At 38.3% G+C, this 18,722-nt stretch overlaps 1 protein-coding gene across 1 annotated transcript; it reads left to right on the top strand.

Annotated features, from left to right (window-relative positions):
* The first annotated feature begins 10,441 nt into the window (after positions 1-10,441).
* On the top strand, positions 10,442-17,919 carry ostm1 (osteoclastogenesis associated transmembrane protein 1). The gene is made up of 6 exons (XM_022190440.2): positions 10,442-10,906; positions 11,426-11,540; positions 12,457-12,554; positions 12,640-12,750; positions 14,457-14,622; positions 17,418-17,919. The coding sequence occupies exons 1-6, from the start codon at positions 10,523-10,525 to the stop codon at positions 17,471-17,473; spliced, it is 930 nt and encodes a 309-aa protein (XP_022046132.2). The 5' UTR covers positions 10,442-10,522; the 3' UTR covers positions 17,474-17,919.
* The last annotated feature ends 803 nt before the right edge of the window (positions 17,920-18,722 follow it).

Genomic DNA, 18,722 nt, shown 5'->3' with positions numbered 1-18,722 from the left:
GGTGGTAGAAGACGAGAGGGAGAAAGGGAAAAGAGGGGGGGAGAAAAAGAAACGTATGGGTCCGCGGCGCAGTACAGTTTAATGGGGGGGCTGCTGATTGTGACAGCTCAGATTCACATGGGTATGGGGGGCATAGTTTGGGAATGATGTCATGCAAAGGCAACCTGGGGGCTTGGGAAGTAAGAAGGAGGGGGTACTGAGCCTGAGCCACAGGGGCCACTCAAAGTTAACATCGCTGCCTGCATCTGGGCCAAATCCTTTTCTTCTGGCCCAGGAGAGGCTTTCCTGCACGCCAAACCCTCCACCACTCCTCCCACTCCCTCGTTCACAAATCAGGGCTTGCTTTAACGCTAACCCCTTGCTAACTGTCTAGCTAACTGCCTATTCAACCTTGGCTCACTATGAATAATATGGCTGTATAACGTGCAGCTCCGGCGCTTTCACAAATTGGCAATTTAGGTATTAGCTTTTCAGAGCTTGTGTCAATAATATTATGTGTTTAAAGGATTGAAATACAGAACATTGGATTTTCACTACTAATGTCCAATGAATAAAGTTTATTTAAAACCACATAGCTATACAGCAGTGTGTCTGCTGTAGCTTTCTTTAAAATTTTATGTAAAAACAAATGATACTTATGAGACCACAAGGCTGCATCTTTCACATCACTGTAACTTTGCACCTAAAAGTGGTTTTGTACTTGATGAGATTTGTCACGTTTCATCGCCACCATAGAAATTAATTTCTGGCATTAGCTGCCTCAAGGATCCAATTTTAAAACTGAGTTTCTCCTCTACTCTAATTATAGCAAGCTGATCATTTAAAGAAGGTTTAATTACATATTAAAATAACATGGTGCGAATGAGGTCGGCTTTTACTAATTGTCAGAAGTTGCTTGTGCAATTCTGACTGCTAGTGGGACTGGAGATCAACATTTTGTGTTCTGTGAACTGCAGATGAAGGAAAGATAAGCAGTAGATGGTGATAATGTGCAATAAAGGTAGCAAGTAACAAATACATCAGCAGAAGGTCAGAAGTATTTTTAGATATTTCAAAAAGCTGTGCAAGCGTTAGTATGGAAAACATAGGATTTTGTTATTGGTGTACATTTGGAACATTTACAATGACAATCTCACTTGATGTTTTCAGTTTCATAATATGTGTGATGTTTTCAGATTTTCTTTTCCTTAAAAATAGATTTACCAAAAAGAATATGTAAAAAACAACATTTGGTTGGCATCTCGAGGTTTTGATGGTTTCTTTGTACTTCAAATTTAATAATATGAACTTTAACTCAGTTTAGTTCTAAAAAACATTATTATTGCTGCCGTTACCTTATATTCTTATAACCTTATAAACTTTGTGTTTACTGTACCATTTCATGTGCAATGTTACTTTATTTCTTCAGTATCGTTGCCAGTATTATTTCTTACTGTCCGTCCTAGTTTTATTAGCACTTATTTTTACTAAATTAATCATACTTCAATTTGCCAGTGCCACAACTTTTTACTTTATTTTTGCTAGTCTTGGTTTATTGTTATGTTATTGTCATACTAGGAAATTCCAAACAGGAAGGGGGCAAAATAAACTGTTGTTAGTTTACAGTCAGTTTTGTTTGCCTCAGCAGAATTGTGGGTTACAGGATAGATGATCTACATTTTTCAATAAAGACAACACACCACAACACACTATAGATGAAAGTCACATGCATGCTTATGCTGTATGCTGGCATGCTGTCGTGTCCATGTGTCTCCTGGGACGTGAACCCTTTACCCCACCCCCTCCTGGGGGACTAATTTGAGGGGAGGGACGATGTGTTTTGTTGCTTGTCAGAAACAATCACCCCGGCCCATTACATTTACAGCACGTCGTGCTTTCATTGCTGTGACGCACTGAGCTCTGAGAGGGGGAAGATGGCTCTGAGAAAACCGTGAAGAGAAATCAGAAATTTACTAAAGAGGGAGATTAAAAAATTGGCAAACATCTGCAGAAGAGTCTCAGAAGAGCCAAATGAAAGTGTTAGATCCCACAGTTTCTGGAACTGGACAGATCAGTTTTAAGTGAAGTTCCTTTGTTTTTGTCTCTAGGATGCAAGATTAAAGTGAATAACAACTTTATTTCGTGTGCCCTGTGCCGCCCCCTCCTCTCTCTTGTCCTCTGTCCCGGCCCACCCGTCCTCTCTGTTCTGTTTGGGCACTGGAGGTTGTCAGTCGGGGTTTATGTCCAGTTCACTGGAGCTGAAAGAAGTCAGTTTCGCGTCTTGTTATGGAACAAGTCGTCCTGCCTCTCAGAAGTGATGAGAAGAGGTCTGGGTGAGCAGGGTGAGCAGGGAGCGGGACCATCCCCTGGAGGCGACCAGCAGTGAGGAAGTCAATGCGGCTTTTGTGTTGCTGCTGTCGGCTGCGTGTTTGGTAATTATCCCCCCTCTATTTGAGCATGGACTGGACTTTCCAGGAGAGATCCCAACCCAACCGGCCCACGGAAGAGTGCACAACACACCGTCAACAAAGATTAACTTCTCACAGTGCCGCCGAGATGCCTGATTGGGAGAGACACTGCAAATACATGAAGCTCTCTCTTGTGTGACGCGATGAGCAGATCTGTAAAGTCTTGTTTAAACCTGCTGCAGTGTTCAGACAGTGACACCTACAAAGCTGATAGACTGTAATAACACCTACTTTCATGCCCTAGTTTGCATTTACACATACTTTACATTATTCTGCATTAGCAATGGATGTTAAACCTGTAATTAAGAAAGTTGTTACTGATGTCTTAGTGCTGCTGTAGTCAGTGTTGGTAGTTGTATTTAAACTTAGCAATGAGTTTAGCCCAGTAGTTCCCAACTTAGAAGTCAAGTCCACTTCGATGGGATAAAGGAGACCCTAGGCTCCCACATATGGCACCTTTGTAAGGACTCCTTTGCATCGTATTTGAACACACTTGGCACCGTTTTTGTGCCATTTAACAAAGTGTAGGGAAGCCTGATGGAGCCTAAAAATGTCCCTGAATGTCAGCGATTCTTGGCCTTTTCAGGCAAGAATAAGTTTGCCTTGAACAATGTGCTTAATGTTGTACAACAGTGTATCTAACCCAACTGATGACCTTTTCCTAAACCTAATCAAGTGCTAGTTTCAGTGACTAAATTTAATCTCGTAGTTTTGATGTTTGATGCCTAAACTCCACCTAACAGCATTTTAAAATGAAAGCCAAGTCCCAAAATGAAATCAAAGTGAAATAATATTATTCAAACAAAGGGCACGAATTTCAGTCAGCTAAAGTAAAGTCCAGTCACTTATCCTCCAATCTAGATACGCCACTCTTTTAAAAGTTCCCATACATCTATCTGCATCAAATACTGACACGTGGCCCTGACAACACAGAGACGCCTTTGACGCCCTGAGAAATGTTGTAAAGGGCCATAAGTGGTCACGAATAATAGACAGAAAAAGAAAAGAGGTTGTTTTTGGACTTTTTCTAAAAACCTCTATCTTCTGTGCAATAGGTTCACTTCACTGAGGCCTAGAAGAGTTTATTTAATGAAACCACTGAAGAAACTACAAAGATCTCTGAAAAATGACAAATGGGACAAACTCATTTTTGTAAGGTTGTAAAAAAAATGTTTAAAAATATAGCAGTGGTGTAACATGTAAAAAGTACAACATTTTGTAAAGTAAATGTAAAGTATAAAGTCGAATAAAGTAGTCAATTACAAGTTCTTCAAATTTATAGTTACAATACTTGAGCAATTATATTTTGTATTGCACTAATCATTATCTCTTTTTGTTCTTGCACTATAATATAGCACAGTCTCTTTCGTCATGTATCTAGGATGTATTCTGTATATACAGATAAACTGTACATTAACCATACACTGGAGGTGTATAAAGTAACTCATTATGTTATCCATTCCTTTATTCTATGATGAACCATTTCTATCCTGATGGGAGAGGTCTCTACCAGCTTGACAATGCCCCCATAAATAGGACACTAGGGGTCACTGAATGTTTTGATGAAAATCGTGAATTCTCTGCTGTGGCCTTCTCAGTCACCAAGCATCACCACCTCTCAGACATTATGCACCAATGTATTACATAGTGCTTTTCTCCACCATCATCTAAATTTAAAATATAAGAAAAGCACATAGAGAGCGTGAAACTCCGCCAAGGCTGCTTAGAGTCGTTGTACCATTTCTGACAGATGAAATCTTTAAATACACAATTCGTAGTCCACGAGTCGATTTGTAGTAGGATTGCAATCGTGATCATCAGCAGGCAGCTGACGTAGTGTCCACTTGTTGTCATAGTTACAGTGATGCCGTGCTGCTATCTGGCAATGATGCAGAAATCTTTAACAAATCAGTGGATCCAGACTATAAGCCACATCACTGCCAAAATCTATTTGTCCTAGTGCCATTTCTGACCTTCCCTGAACATTTTATCCAAATCTGTTAATCCGTTTTTCTGTAATGTTGCAGACAGACACTGCCTCACTGATCATCAACATTTTTGTCATTGTCATCGTCGGCACCACCCCTGGCCTGACATGCTATCATCATCACTGCCATCATCCTCATCAGTATCTCTTTTCACCATAATGATGATAGTAACCTGATTGCTGTCATCATCTTCTTCTTTATCATCATCACGAAGTTAATGCTACAGCAATATCAGAACGTTATTAGCTTAATATATAACAGCTAGTTAGCCTTTCAGACTAATGATACATTTATATAGGTGATGGTGTAGCTACATTGTGTATTTGTGTCTTCCCTCAAAAATCCTACACTTACATTTTCACATATTACAGAAAAAGTTTTTGTTATTTTTGGTCCAAACTAATGGCTAACACTCTACCTGATTTCATGTTAACAGTAAAGAAAAGTTTGTATATTCTTATTTTAAAAAGCACAGAGGCTTTTTATGCTGTGAAAATATTGCATAATCTTAACTCAGAAACACTTCTTTTCGTTCCATCGGACCAGTTAAACGATTTTAATACGGTTTAACGGTAAGCATAATTCAGCTAAAGACCTGCAGTGAAAACTGATTATATCTAATGGTCAGGAGGGGAAACATGGTAAGGGGGCTTCTTACTACCCTACAGTCATCTAAAATCTAGCAGTTGATTTTGTGGGAGGCAAACTCAAGAGCATCCGTTTCTTCCATTAAAGAACTTCTTCATTTAAACTCAGATGGGTCCCTTTGAAAGGCACAGAATAGCCCTGCCTTGATCTGCATCAATTGTCATCCCGGGGCTCAGGGCCACTTCGGCGGCCAGTGTAGCGGGCGAAGTCAGGGCTAATCCCTGGAAAAGGGGAGAATCACGGGAGAGGAGAAAAGCAACAATAACCAAGTCAAGCGTATAAAATGAAAGCGAAATCTCTATTATCACTCCCCGCAATTCCCAGCAAAGTGGTGAAAATCAGGGTTAGTTTGTGATTCGAGTCAGACGCGGAGGGAAGAATATAGGGGTCCCCGCGGGTTGGGAGACTCACACGACGAAAAGGGCAATATTCTGTAGAAAAAGGGAAGAAGAAAGCCCCTCTCCCATCCCGACATAACCATTAAATGCAGTCTGACTTTATGTTGTATAGAGAGGGGGGGACTAGAAAGGAGGCACAGTTCTCCGATGAAAGAATGAGGTTTTTGGCGGATTAGGGACGGCCCGAAGGATGAAGAATAACTTCTGCATAACTTTACAGCTATTTTCTCTCCCCACGCCAAGAGCCAAGTTTAAGGCTCAACTGGTTTGAGTTAACCCCTTTGTGGTTGTCCACTTTCACTTGGTCACAATCTCTCATCCTGAAAACTGGAACACGCAAGTTAACTTTTGTGGTAACAGTTTATACGTGCGGCACTAAACAAATGATTTTACAGATGCACCTTTTTATGTAAAAAATAAAAAAACAAGTAGATACTCAAAGTAGTTGTGAATAAACCAGGGTAAGGAAAAACAGACTGAATATCAATATAATATGCAGAAGAAGAAGTCTATGTTTAACTGGACTAAATGAGAGGGTAATTACATCACAAAAGACTACTAATTTATTGTTATTAAACCAAGAAGATGATGTTGCTCTTGTTGGAACTGCAACAAGATAGCAGTTGTGTATTTTTTAAATCTATGTTTTAATCTTTTATCTATTTATGCTAATATCTGTAGTTAATTTTAATTTATTTAAACTTTAGTGTGATTAATTTCAGGGTTTTTGTTTCTTTCTTAATTGTTGCTATATCGTTCTTATTTTGACTCGGAGTCACGTCCAAGAATTCCAATGTACCTGTACTGTGATGTACTTGTGCAAAGGGCAATAAATTCTCTTCTATTCTACATTCACAAATTATTTTACAGTTTTTTTTAACGGTTTTGATCATTGCCAATTATACAACAACAATAACAACAACAAAGCATTACAAAGTGGTTTAAAAAAGGTAAAAAAAAGAAAGAAGGAAACTCTGAAAATCTGGCACCTGTGTTGCCAGAAGCAATCCATTAAAAACCAAACTACAAACTGCTGTACGCGAAAAGAACAGTTGGTATACTCCATGTACAACAAACACAGTGTATATCAATTATTTAACAGTTAGAGCGTATCTTCCAAGAGTTTTGATGTCACTGCAACTTTAATGCTGATACTTGAATTACTCACATAAACATATTGTCAAATCACCAACAACCGGGACAGTATAGTGAAGAATCCAAGCTAGTAAGCTAATGCTATAGCAAACTAATAAAGGTAGCACAATGCTATTAGCTAAACATGAAGTCAGAGAGCAGCCTTTAAGACAGATAATGATACAGTATGGTTGGCTAATGCTGGTTGGCTAATATGTTGTTATTTTAGATAATGGTGTACACAATTTATCACAGACCTAACATTAGCAAGGCCAGAGTACTGAAAATTATTGATAGGCTACTGATGTCCATGCCCAATAGGGTCTTCCAAGAACAGTTCTACTCTGACATTTTTACATTACAGTAAAAGTTTTTGACATTTTTTGTTTAAAACTATGTAGAACCATCATTATCCCTTTCATGTACACATTTTAAAAAGTTTATATATGAATATTTCTTATGAAGAACAACAGAGGCTTATTTTGTAGCCACTGTTGGAATGCTAGGATATGGGAGCACACCTTAAAACCACTTATTTTAATCTCCTGCAAGGAAAATTATTAAAATACTATTTACAGTCTTTAAAGTCTGTTCTAAGTTATTGCACATGTTCTATCAGTCAATTGTATCTAGTGTTCTTTTTTATGCTGTTGTGTGCTGGGGGGGCAACGCTAAGAAAAGGGACACTCTAAGGCTGAACAGGCTCATAAGGAAAGCTGGCTCTGTGGTTGGACTCGGCCTGGACTCTGTGGAAAAGGTGGTGGAGCAGAGGATGCTCTCTAAGATCAGGGCGATCCTTTCCAATCACAGCCACCCCCTAAGTCCTGTGGTCTCTGGGCAAAGGAGTTCTGTTAGCTCCAGGTATCTTTCATTGAGCTGGTCCACAGAAAGACTTAAAAACTCTTTCGTCCCTCGTGCCATCAGGCTGTATAATGCAGCCACTTCAGGGAGGAGCAGGAGAGACTGATGCTGGTCCTGAACTTTGTTTTTCAGTGCTTTAACTTTAACTTCATAGCACCTTATGGAGTAGCACTTGACTTTTTTAATGTTGGATTTATTTATTATGGCTGTTGCTATTTGTCTTTTTAATTGTACTTTTTAACTTTATTTCTATTTCTGTGTTTATGAATGTGAGCAACGGACTATTGTACAATTTCCTTCGGGATTAATAAAGTATCTATCTATCTATCTATCTATCTATCTATCTATCTATCTATCTATCTATCTATCTATCTATCTATCTATCTATCTATCTATCTATCTATCTATCTATCTATCTATCTATCTATCTATCTTTAGCAAAGCCACTATCATCCAAGAAAAGATCTTAAATTGAAAGAGAACTTGTGAAATACAAGCTTATGAAATATAATGCATGGTTAAATCATTTGTCCAAATATTAAAACACAACACAACAAAATAAAACAAAGCAACAATGACATACAAGCAAACAAAAAACAGTGTTAGTTGTCATTTCAGGTTCTAACAGCTAACGGTTATTTCCCTTCTAACATGTTCATATAGTTTCATTTGAATAATTTTGATGCCAAAAATCCTGAAATCCAAGAGATACATTTAAAAAAAAGCCAAACATTAAAAAAGTATTTAAAAAAAATAATACAGAAATTACTGTAGCAGACCCCATTTACTAAGCATGCTTTACATGGAAACCACTGAATTACTTATGAACTGTCGACCAGCTACAAGTGAAATGTGCTGCTAAATTACACATAGTCTAATCAAATACAAGCCTATGAGAACCTCAATATCCAGTAAATCATCACTGGGTGCACATACAACTGACTTTTGGCTTAACACACTCTCTCAGTGTCATTTGAAACTATTTGTACACCACTGAGTAAAACTGAGTTGCACATATCACCATGTACCCAGTGTCTTCTTCGCCTGGTCCTGCAGGGTATATTGTTCTCTAAATCAAGAGGAGCCTCCAAGACTGAGTCCTGCCTCTGTTCCTGAAGGGCCATCATCATCATCATCATCATCATCATCATCATCATCGTCATCATTGCATCGCCTAATTTATGGACCTAATTAGTGATTTTTGTCTCTTGGTTTCTCTATCACATGCTAATGAAGGCATTTTCTGCCATCGGACAATAACGGTCATCTCAAATAATGATGATATGTACATTTTACGGGGAGCGCTGCTGATTGGAGGAAAGACATTCAAAACTTAGGGAATTATGTGATAAATGCTGGATGAAACTCACCTATGGGCCTATATACTGAATAATAATAATAATAATAATAATAATAACATATAGGCTGAATCTGTGCTTTCCTTTAAAGGTATTTGTGATAAAATGCTAAAAGCTGAGGTGTAACCATCCACAACTGTGCATAAAAAGAGCAAGATCATAAAGGGTTTACTTTGTAATCACTCCCTCTTTCTGAGAGCCACACTAGAAAATAATAAAGGAATGGGGGAACATCTGAACAATTAGGTGAACTCTGGTCAGGAGAAGAAGAGTTAATGAGCTGCCGGTGCCATGTGCAGAGAGGGGAGCATCAGGGGCCAGAATCCATATTTATCAGCAGAGTGGTGCACAGGCTGCAGAATAGGCCTCTAATGCTGCACGCATCCTCTGCCCCCTTATTTTCATTAGGCTCTGATGACAGCGGAATTGATGCGGCCCGTAAGTTATCAAGAGCCACTAATTTCACATTAACAACCATTGACTGCGGTCGCTTGATTCGAGGGGGTTTTTGACAATTATCACAATCAGGACTGGAGCCCAAGTCGTTTACCTTGACTCCGTGATTATTTGCTCCGCGCCGGGCGTACATTGCAAAATTGTATGGTGTCAAAAACCCGCAAATAATGAGGAGACCAGGAGGAAGGGGCTATCCATCCAACACCCACACCTCCCCCTTATTCTAACTGCAGGCAGTGACCTACAGCACAGAGGCAATAGCATCACCTCATGTTATGTGAGATAGATAGATAGATAGATAGATAGATAGATAGATAGATAGATAGATAGATAGATAGATAGATAGATAGATAGATAGATATCATTTCGTTTGGATTTATTTATATTTTTGCTATTTTGTTTCTACGCATCAGTGCACTATCTTAGTATTTACATTTTCCTCAAAGTATTGCAAGGATGCAATGCAATACAAATTAGAGACATCCAAAACAGTAATAAGACATGCACGCACTATAAAATATGAACTAATTAATGAAACAGAATTAATTTAGAAAATCCATTCTTTAACTTTCACTGGTTCTCTGTTTGTTGTTGGTGCAATGGATTTAAAGGAAAATCACAATGAGGATGTTTAGCAGGATGATAGGATATGTAGTGAATAGGTGGGAGCTGCATATTCAGTTGAGGGGAGGTGCTTTATTTCGAGGTTTTCATAATCCTGATTTTGTGTATTAGGCTACTTGAGAGTGTATTTTACTGAACAAGATGCAACTGATGAAACTGGACCTGACATTATTTGCTTGCTTTGAACTAGAATTGCAGACACTTGTATAATTAGTGAAAGCAGAAAATAAATAATTACATATAGAACAATAATGTGTGAGAAAGTTTAAGTACTGCCGGTTTAGTAAGACATTACATTAGGCCTAAATAGATAAATAAAAGTGAATAGAAATTTAGAAGTGTAAAATTCATGGAAAAAAATAATGTATATACAAGCAGCATATTAAAGCATGCAAGATAACCTCCAATGCTATACTTTACCCCACAAATTTATCTTCATAAGTTCAACTGTTGGTAATTCAGTCACATGCAGACGATAACGGCACTTTGATATACTCTCGCGAGATTTCACATCACAGTCACATGATCACTGTGGGAGTAAACGAGGAAGTCATGGGTTGTTGTTAGTGAAGGCAGTAGGAGACCTGCTTCGTTCTCCATTTTCAGCCATGTCGCTTTATAAAAGCTGTTTGTTTTTGCTATTTTCATTGATAGATATTAACGTTTTCGCGTCTGGGGACGTAAACTTCACCCCTTCGGAAGCAACGAACCAAATGAACCCGGCTTTGAGCTCTTCTGCTGCTGGTGTTGTTAACTCTGCTGTGTTCAAGCCCTTTGCGGACTCTGTATTCTCCCTCAATTTGTTGTCTTCCTTCCCAGAAGACCTGGAGATCAGTGACTACTGCGTGGAGCTGCTCAACATATTCGGCCAGCGGTACGTGGACTATGTGAAGTGTCTGGTTCCCGCTGCTCGACCTGTCAAAGTGTGTCAGAACTGTTTCTCCGCTTATGGCATACTGGTGGACACCTACCAGAACATCTCATCAGACCAGGTGAGTGCTAAAGTCATCGTCTGTGTATTAGTTTGCATTAAACTGTCTCCAGTGTGCTTGCTTAAAGAAGACAGGTCTGCTTTATACGCAGACGTCCCGTCAGTCACGAGTCTTGTGATGTGAGTCCCTAGTGGTGACAAATTTGAGGAAACATAACTGTGTCTCCTTGTCCTGCAGACACTAGCAAAGTGTGTAGAAACATTTTCAGCTGTCCTGTTAGTCAAAATGAAACAGAAACACCTGTAACTCATTTGCAGATAGGAGGTAACTGAGTGTATGGTCACAGGATCATTTGCTCTACAGTGTTATTCAGTCTGTTCAGTCTTCATGTATACTAATTACAATACTACCTTTCTGCTGGATATGCAACGCCACAATTTCCACTGCACGCTACGTTTTTAGTTGTATTATTCTGAATGCCTATTTTTTTAAGCTATTGGATGCTTTTCTCTCTGGATCAATAAAGTATTGATCTGTTTATCTTTCTGTCTATCTGGGGATATCCCTGTGTGTCCTCAGATGGGTCCCGGTAACGTGAGCTGCAGGGACAGCCTTCTGCGCAGTGATCGGTTGATGCTGGTTTACCAGCTGTACAGCAACCTGGAAGATCTGTGGGAGAAATCTAACTGTGATCGTAAGTCTTCTGCTGGAGTGTAAAACATTTACTTTGCAGATCTAAAAAGTATATCTGTGTAATTAGGAATGCATGCACTGCTTTGAACTCCTGGCTAAAGCATCCACATTAAGTCAATAGTCTAAGAGTCACCAGTTGGAAGTATTCAGTGTTTTGCATCCTGAGCTTTCATGACAACAAGCAGCGGGCACACTGGATGTCGCAGAGGTCAAACATTTGACTTTGATTTCACTGGAAGTGGAACTGGAGCCATAGCATTTTGTGACTTTATGAGATAATTGCATCAGATGTGGCAAATATTGAAACTGATTTCTATCTGTGGGAAAGTCCATGAGCGTGATTGTGCCATTCAAGGGTATTTGGTTTGCTGAAGGCTGCAACTAATGACCATTTCAATTTTCACTTCATATGGTTATTATCTCCTTGACTAATAATTGTTTGATCCTTGAAGTGTCGGAAAATAGCGATTAAAAAAGCCCGTAGAAGCTACAAACTGACATCCTCTGATATCTTACTTTCAATTAAACTGAACTGATCATTTCCAATAAAATGGAAGCGTGGTTGTTTAATAATTGTGCGTCTGTTGTAGAGGTGTCTTGGAACAACAAATACTTACTCTGCTATGTTTAAAAAATTATAGAATTTCATAAAATATGCGGTGCTGCATTCATCTATTCAGTTGGCCATCACATAAATCAGGCAAGAGCAGCAAAAAGGCTTAGTGATTGAGATATAGAAACGGACTATTTTAGGGTGCTTTTTCAAAGTGTAATGTAATGATTAAACAATAATTTCAACATCTTGCTTTTCTCTTGCATTTAGCAAAACGCAGCAGCCGTTGGAGTGATTGATTGTATTGTTAAAGCAAAGTAACTATAACTTGGTTCAAATCTCACTTTTCTTTCCTGTTGTGCAGATTGTATCACCGCAACGTTCCAGAGCCTAACCAACACCACGCTGTACTTCATGACTGTTCTCAATCAAACTATCACTTGCTTTGATCAGTATAAAGAGGTATGCACAGCTGAACTAGGTGATGATGTTTGTCTCCTGTCATTCCATCTTCAGAATTTAACTCTGATGACTGTCTTCTGCACAGAGGAACCACACAGAGCTGTGCAAAAACTGTAAGAACACATACAGAGGCCTGAATGAGCTCTACGGTAGAATGGAGAAGAATCACACTCTGTGTATTGACATAGAAGATGCGGTACGTATGTCTGTCGAGAGCAGAGATGTGTAGAACTTCTCTAGAAGATTTAAAGAAACAAAGCTGCACCCCATAGAGCAGGGCTATTCAACTAAAATTCAAAGAGGTCCAGTCAGAGAAAATGTATTAAAGCAAAGCTCCAGAACATCATAATGTGTAGCTTGAATTAGTGCGATATATGTTGGTCTGGTAGTTTTATAAGCATCTGTGTGTAATCAATAGCTGACTGTCAAATCAAATAAATTCAGTAGGGTTCACAAACATTTTGACAACATTTATCAATAAATAACTTCTGCTATAACTATATAATATAACTACTATAGTATAAAATAAAGTGCAGAACATGAAAAAATAATGACTGAACAACCGGAACCAACTTCTATACATCTTTAACAATACCTGTATCTCCAAAAATGTAAACATGTGAACACTTTTGCGTTATTTTTCCAGTCTTATATCACTTCCTTTATACCCTGCTGCTTAATGGGAGAACTGAGCCCCAGTTTGCCCTGCCAGTGTACTGAATCGTGGCCTGAATGCTGTCAGCTCCATTCTCAAACACATCTGGAGCTCGTTGGTGAATCTGGAACAATATTTAGTTTTGATTATGTTCATAGTTGAGAAAGCTGCATCACAGCTGTATATTTAGCCAAACATGCTCAGGGCTAATTTCCTCTCAGTGTCGCTTTATTTATTTTTCTTTACTGTCTGTCCCTCGCCTCTCAGCTGTTTTCTGAACACAGGGCTGTGATGTTTACCGGCTGCAATGTATAGACTTCACTGGCTGAGTAGCATCACGTGGGATGGTTGAACTCGTACCTAATTGGTCTGTGTGTTTCCTAAACTGATAACCAACATGGTAAACATTGGAAAAGCTGCGTCGGTAAAATAGATCTGGACCACAGTCCACCAGTTAGTGACCGCTGCCAGAGATGAATCTGTAGACCCTAAAGGAAAATTAGTCAGATCTTACTCCTATTTTTAACTGGTGACAAGATGATGAGGTTGGGAAATTTTGGTGTCACATCACCAAAAGTTGTATCAATTTGGAAGCTTTCCACCACACTCAGCGCTCTATGTATAATTGTAGATTTACTAACAACTACTGTAGTATAAATATTGCAAAATGAACAAGTAGTGTAGAATATAGTACAATGATTGTCTGTGTACTGCCATGCTCCATCCTCTTAGGAAGCCTACAAGATTTGTTTCAAAGTGTTGGAAAAAAAATTTAAGTTGCAAATCCAGTCATAATTTTTATAAAAACTGAAAGACAAAAATCGAAATTCTTGCAATTCTTGATGTTCAATCAGTGGTAGCAGAGCAGAGACAGAAAGTGTGACTTTTCTTTATGTGTGTGTGTTTTTTTTTCTCTGACACTGTTTACATTCCACTCTTGATGACCAACATAATCTTTTCTGTTGAGTTAGTTTTTCCAATATCTCCTCGGTTGTTGGATTCAGATTAGAGGGAGAAAATAACTGAACATTAAACACCGTGTGACAAAAATGAAAACTTGAACTTGGCTCTCCAATTCAGTAATCTGACCAGAGATGCAGAAGAACTCAGTTACTTCTTTAAAGCTATCAAAATGATGCTTGTGCATGTACAGAAAAAAGCAGCAAAAACATAACAGGGTTGAATTAATAGTAGCTCTCCTATTGTTGTGGTCAGCTGAAGCTTACGCTGAGTTTGCCTCATTTCAGATGAATATGACCCGCAAACTGTGGAGCAAGAATTTCAATTGTTCCTTCCCTCGTGAGGAGACGGTGGCTGTCATCGCTGTGTCCAGCTTCATGCTCTTTCTGCCCATCATCTTCTACTTGAGCAGCTTCCTTCACTCTGAACAAAAGAAACGCAAGCTCATACACCGTGAGTAACCAGCTTAATTCGCCCATTGTCACACACACACACACACACACACACAGATTTTTTGACAGGGTTTTGAGGGGTTTGGAGTCTTTGTGGAGGGAGGACTTGACTGACTGTGATATTGGGGTTTGGCTTAGATCGTAGACAAGGTTTAAGGATTTCTTTTTTGTCTGTGTGGGTGGATGGTGGAAGCCTTGAAGTATCTGAGGGCGTTTCCCAAGATTCAAGGAACACTTTTAAAGCATTAGCTGGAGGGTGCTGTAGAATAGAAATAAATAGCTTGGGATGGTCATTTACACATTTAGCTACTTGTAAGACCCATGTATGACAGCATATTTATTCATTTGAACAAGTTATTGAAAAGATTGTGGCATTTTATTTCCTCTTTGGCTCGATCAAAATATGCAACTGTGACATGCAAGAGAAGCGAGGGTAACAAACTGCACAGTGGTATCAACTGGCTAATGACTGAATTTATTTATTTTTTCAGTGTATGTGTTTTGTGGCGGCTCATTATAACATTAAATATCTGCCTCAGATTCATAATAGTTTAGACCTCTCCCTTAATCAGTGGCCAGTTCTTTAGCTCGATAAAAATGCTAACTGATGGGTACCACATTATGTCAAATGTCCCCCAAATGACACAGATGTGGTCTTCTCCTCCTCAAGAAAAGCACTCGAAGACCTTAGTCTGGAATATCTGAAATTCAGAACTAAAATTCAAAACAGATGACTAAAATAAACTTAATGAAAAATAAACATTCTGTGCGTCAAATCATCATCATCCATGAAAATTTGGACAATAGGCACATTTTGGCTTGGTTGTTTATACAGTAATGCCACTCCAACATCTGTCTCAGGATCTTTATGAAAGACACAGTTCTGCGGAAGATCGTTCTAGCACCAGAAAGTGCATCATTCACCGTTCATCCACAGTCAAGCCCGAAATTATTCATACCCCTAGCAATTTTTAACTGAGTTACTTTTAAATGTAATTTTTAAAAATAGAAATAATTTTCCAGGATATCTTTCAGGAAACACCTGTCGTTTCCAATCCAAAAAAACTTGCTGGTTGAATAAAAGTAACTTTAAGTTAAGCTTTGCTAGGGGTATGAATCATTTCAGGCTTGACTCTATCTACAAAACTGTAATATCATGATGGCCTCTCATCATGGATCGTACTGCTTTAGGAAGGTGTAGTTTGGCCCGTAACTTCATGCCACACTGTTGCTTTTTTATTTCTGTCTTTTGCAGATGGAATATAAATATTTATTATTATTTATGTTGGTACTTAAAATTCCACATTGTAAAGTTCTTTTTCTTCTCTGGTTTGTGAATAAAACTTGCAGAAAATGGATCGAACAGGTAGCCGTGTATGTCAGTTTTAGGTTTGCTGATTATGTACATGAGGACGCCTGACAGGAACAAGCGCCAATCATCAAGTGAAAATGAGAAATGTAACTTTGAACATCCCCTTAACAAACCTCGCAGAAAAGAGTTCGGCAAAATGAAGTTTTTAGTTTACAGTAAGAATACGTAAATGTTGCCGCTTGAGACCTTTTGATATTTGTGCTCTGTCAGGAGTCATTTAGCCTAATTATTTCTGGTAGTTCATCATAACCATGTGGAGTTTTCTCAGACGGTGACTAATGAACAAAGCGACAGTCAGATTCATAAGTATTTGGACATTGACAGAGTTTTTGTAATTTTGCCTTTCTGCACCTCTGCAGTGGACGTGAAATACAGCGATCAGGATGTGATTGAATGCAGATTAATGCATTCAAGGGAGCTAACAAAAATATTGCGATAACTATTCAGGGAGTACAGCCACATGACGACATCTTTCCTCATTTAATGACATATTAAGGAGATTTAAAGAAAAATGTGAAAGTGATTCCAAGTGTTTCATTTGTATTTAGTAACTTTAGGAGTGGCCCCATCAGTAGTTTGGTACATTCTTAAAAAGAAGGAAAATTGCAGCAAACACCAAAAAGACCAAAGCGGTCAATTGTAGAATTTATTCCCCCGGGTATAAAACAAATCCACTGCATAACATCAAGTCAATAACAGTCTCCAGGAAGTGACTGTATCACTGTCAATGTCTACAACCAAGAGATGCCTTCATGAGTGTAAATAAAAGGGGTTTACCTCGAGACAAAAACCACGGGGAACACTGATGAAGAAGTATGTTTGCTTTGGCATTCAGGGCTGCCAGTGGAGCTGAGTCAGTGGTGTGTATTCATCATGTGACTGCCGAGAGAAGTAGCAGCATAGAAGTAGGTAATATAAATAGGAAAAGTAGCAGGATGAAATGTTTAGAGATATAAATACTTTCTGCTTACATTCAGTCAAATGCAGCCACCTGATAGGTCGATACTTCAAAGTACAGATGGAGAATGACTCAAAACACAAAGCTAGAATATTAGCTTCTTAAGACTTAAAAATGGAATATTCATAAATGGCTGAGTCAGTCACACAACCTCAACCTGGTTGAACTTGATTTTCACTTGTTGAAGACAAAACTGAGGGCAGAAAAACCCACAAACAAGCAGGCGGCTGCAGTAAAATCATAGCAAATCATCTTGAAGGAAGAAGTTACAAGATGTGGTGATGAAAAATACTTTGATTCATAAATGGTTAGTGCAATATTTTTGTCAAACACTTAATATCAAGGTAAACATTTCAATCGCAGCGTGACTGCTTTCTTTCAAATCCACTGTAGTGGTGAACACTGGAAAAACTGGGATTGATTCAGGCGTCATTTCTGCACAGTAATGCGAGTTCTGTCTTTACAGCCAAACGAGCGAAGTCATACAACAGTCTGATGAACATTCAGGACAAACTGAGCTGAAGAAGCGGCCGAAACGGAGGACAGCTTTCTTTTGTTAACATTTACAACCTGGGAGGAAATGGGTTTTCTGCCTCTAATGTATGTCCAGGACAGAGCTGCAAAAAGGAAGCACTTGATGTCCATTAGTGGTGACATGTATCTGCTGTAAGAGGGGGTGCACATCAGCCAGTGGGGTAAATAAAGACATAACACACGGAATGTAAGAGCACTCCAAAGTACCACGCTGTGATGTTACCTGTTTTCTAGTCAGTGGGGTTTTTTGGTGGTTGCATAAAGCTTTTAATACGCTTTGTTGTCATTTTCCACTGATGTTTAACTTAATTTGTTAAGGCTTTCTGACTGCTCATTATACTGAAGACTGCTTTAACAGTGATGAATCTGCTGTGAAATAATGTAAACCTTAATTTTGAATGCGTGAGCCTCAATAAACAATTTCATGTCATGAATATTGAACAGATGCTTGAGCTTTAATTGAAGCACAAACTCTTTGATGTTGATGATAATTTTTGACTCATGTGAAGGTTTATTCTAGGAGGAACAATCAGTGGTAGAAAGTATTAGTATGTAAGTATAATTTTGACAACTGATGAGTGCCTGTACTTGTTATTCTTTTTCCATTCTTTTTACTTTACTACATACCGGAGGGGAATACTGCACTTTATACTGTGCTGTGTTTATTTGACAGCCTCTAGTTACATTTCAGATCAACCCTTTTATCCAAAATGCTGATTTCATCCAATAAGATGCAGTTTTATCGGTTATGTCACACTGTTAAGAAGTAGCATTTTAGACAGTTTTCATTGTAATTCTTAAAAAAAATACTGGTATTTTGCAAATCTTCCCTGCTCTGTTAAATTACTGCTTAAAAACCAGTAAAACTGCAGAAATAAATTTTAATTTACATGTGAACTCTAAAATGAAAAACAGAATTAAGCTGTAAATGATACAATGTTAGCAAAGCTACGCTATTTAGACTGTATTTACAGTTAGCAAAAATGTTATTTTACAGGCATTTGCTTTAAGAAATAAATATATAAGGAATTTTTAAAAAATGTTAATAGTTTTTGTACTGTTATTTTACAGATGATCTGTTTATTTAAATGGCAGATAACAGTATTAATATAAAGGCCAAAACTGCTCATAATGTTCACAACAAAATTTGTGATTTTAAAAAATAGTAATTCGTTCTTTTGCAGGCTGTGACTATATGAAGTGTTACTGCATTCAAATATTATTTTGCAGATATTTG

This window comes from Acanthochromis polyacanthus, chromosome 16 (genome assembly GCF_021347895.1).
Source record: "Acanthochromis polyacanthus isolate Apoly-LR-REF ecotype Palm Island chromosome 16, KAUST_Apoly_ChrSc, whole genome shotgun sequence".
Classification (NCBI taxonomy): domain Eukaryota; kingdom Metazoa; phylum Chordata; class Actinopteri; family Pomacentridae; genus Acanthochromis; species Acanthochromis polyacanthus.
Note: the sequence above shows the minus strand (reverse complement) of the source record. Positions and strands in the feature narration are given on the sequence as shown.

Coding starts and splice junctions, on each gene's coding strand:
- ostm1 (XM_022190440.2), top strand. CDS start 10,523: ATGTCGCTTTATAAAAGCTGTTTGTTTTTGCTATTTTCATTGATAGAT. Junction 10,907..11,425: donor AGAACATCTCATCAGACCAG/GTGAGTGCTAAA, acceptor GTGTGTCCTCAG/ATGGGTCCCGGTAACGTGAG. Junction 12,555..12,639: donor GCTTTGATCAGTATAAAGAG/GTATGCACAGCT, acceptor TCTTCTGCACAG/AGGAACCACACAGAGCTGTG.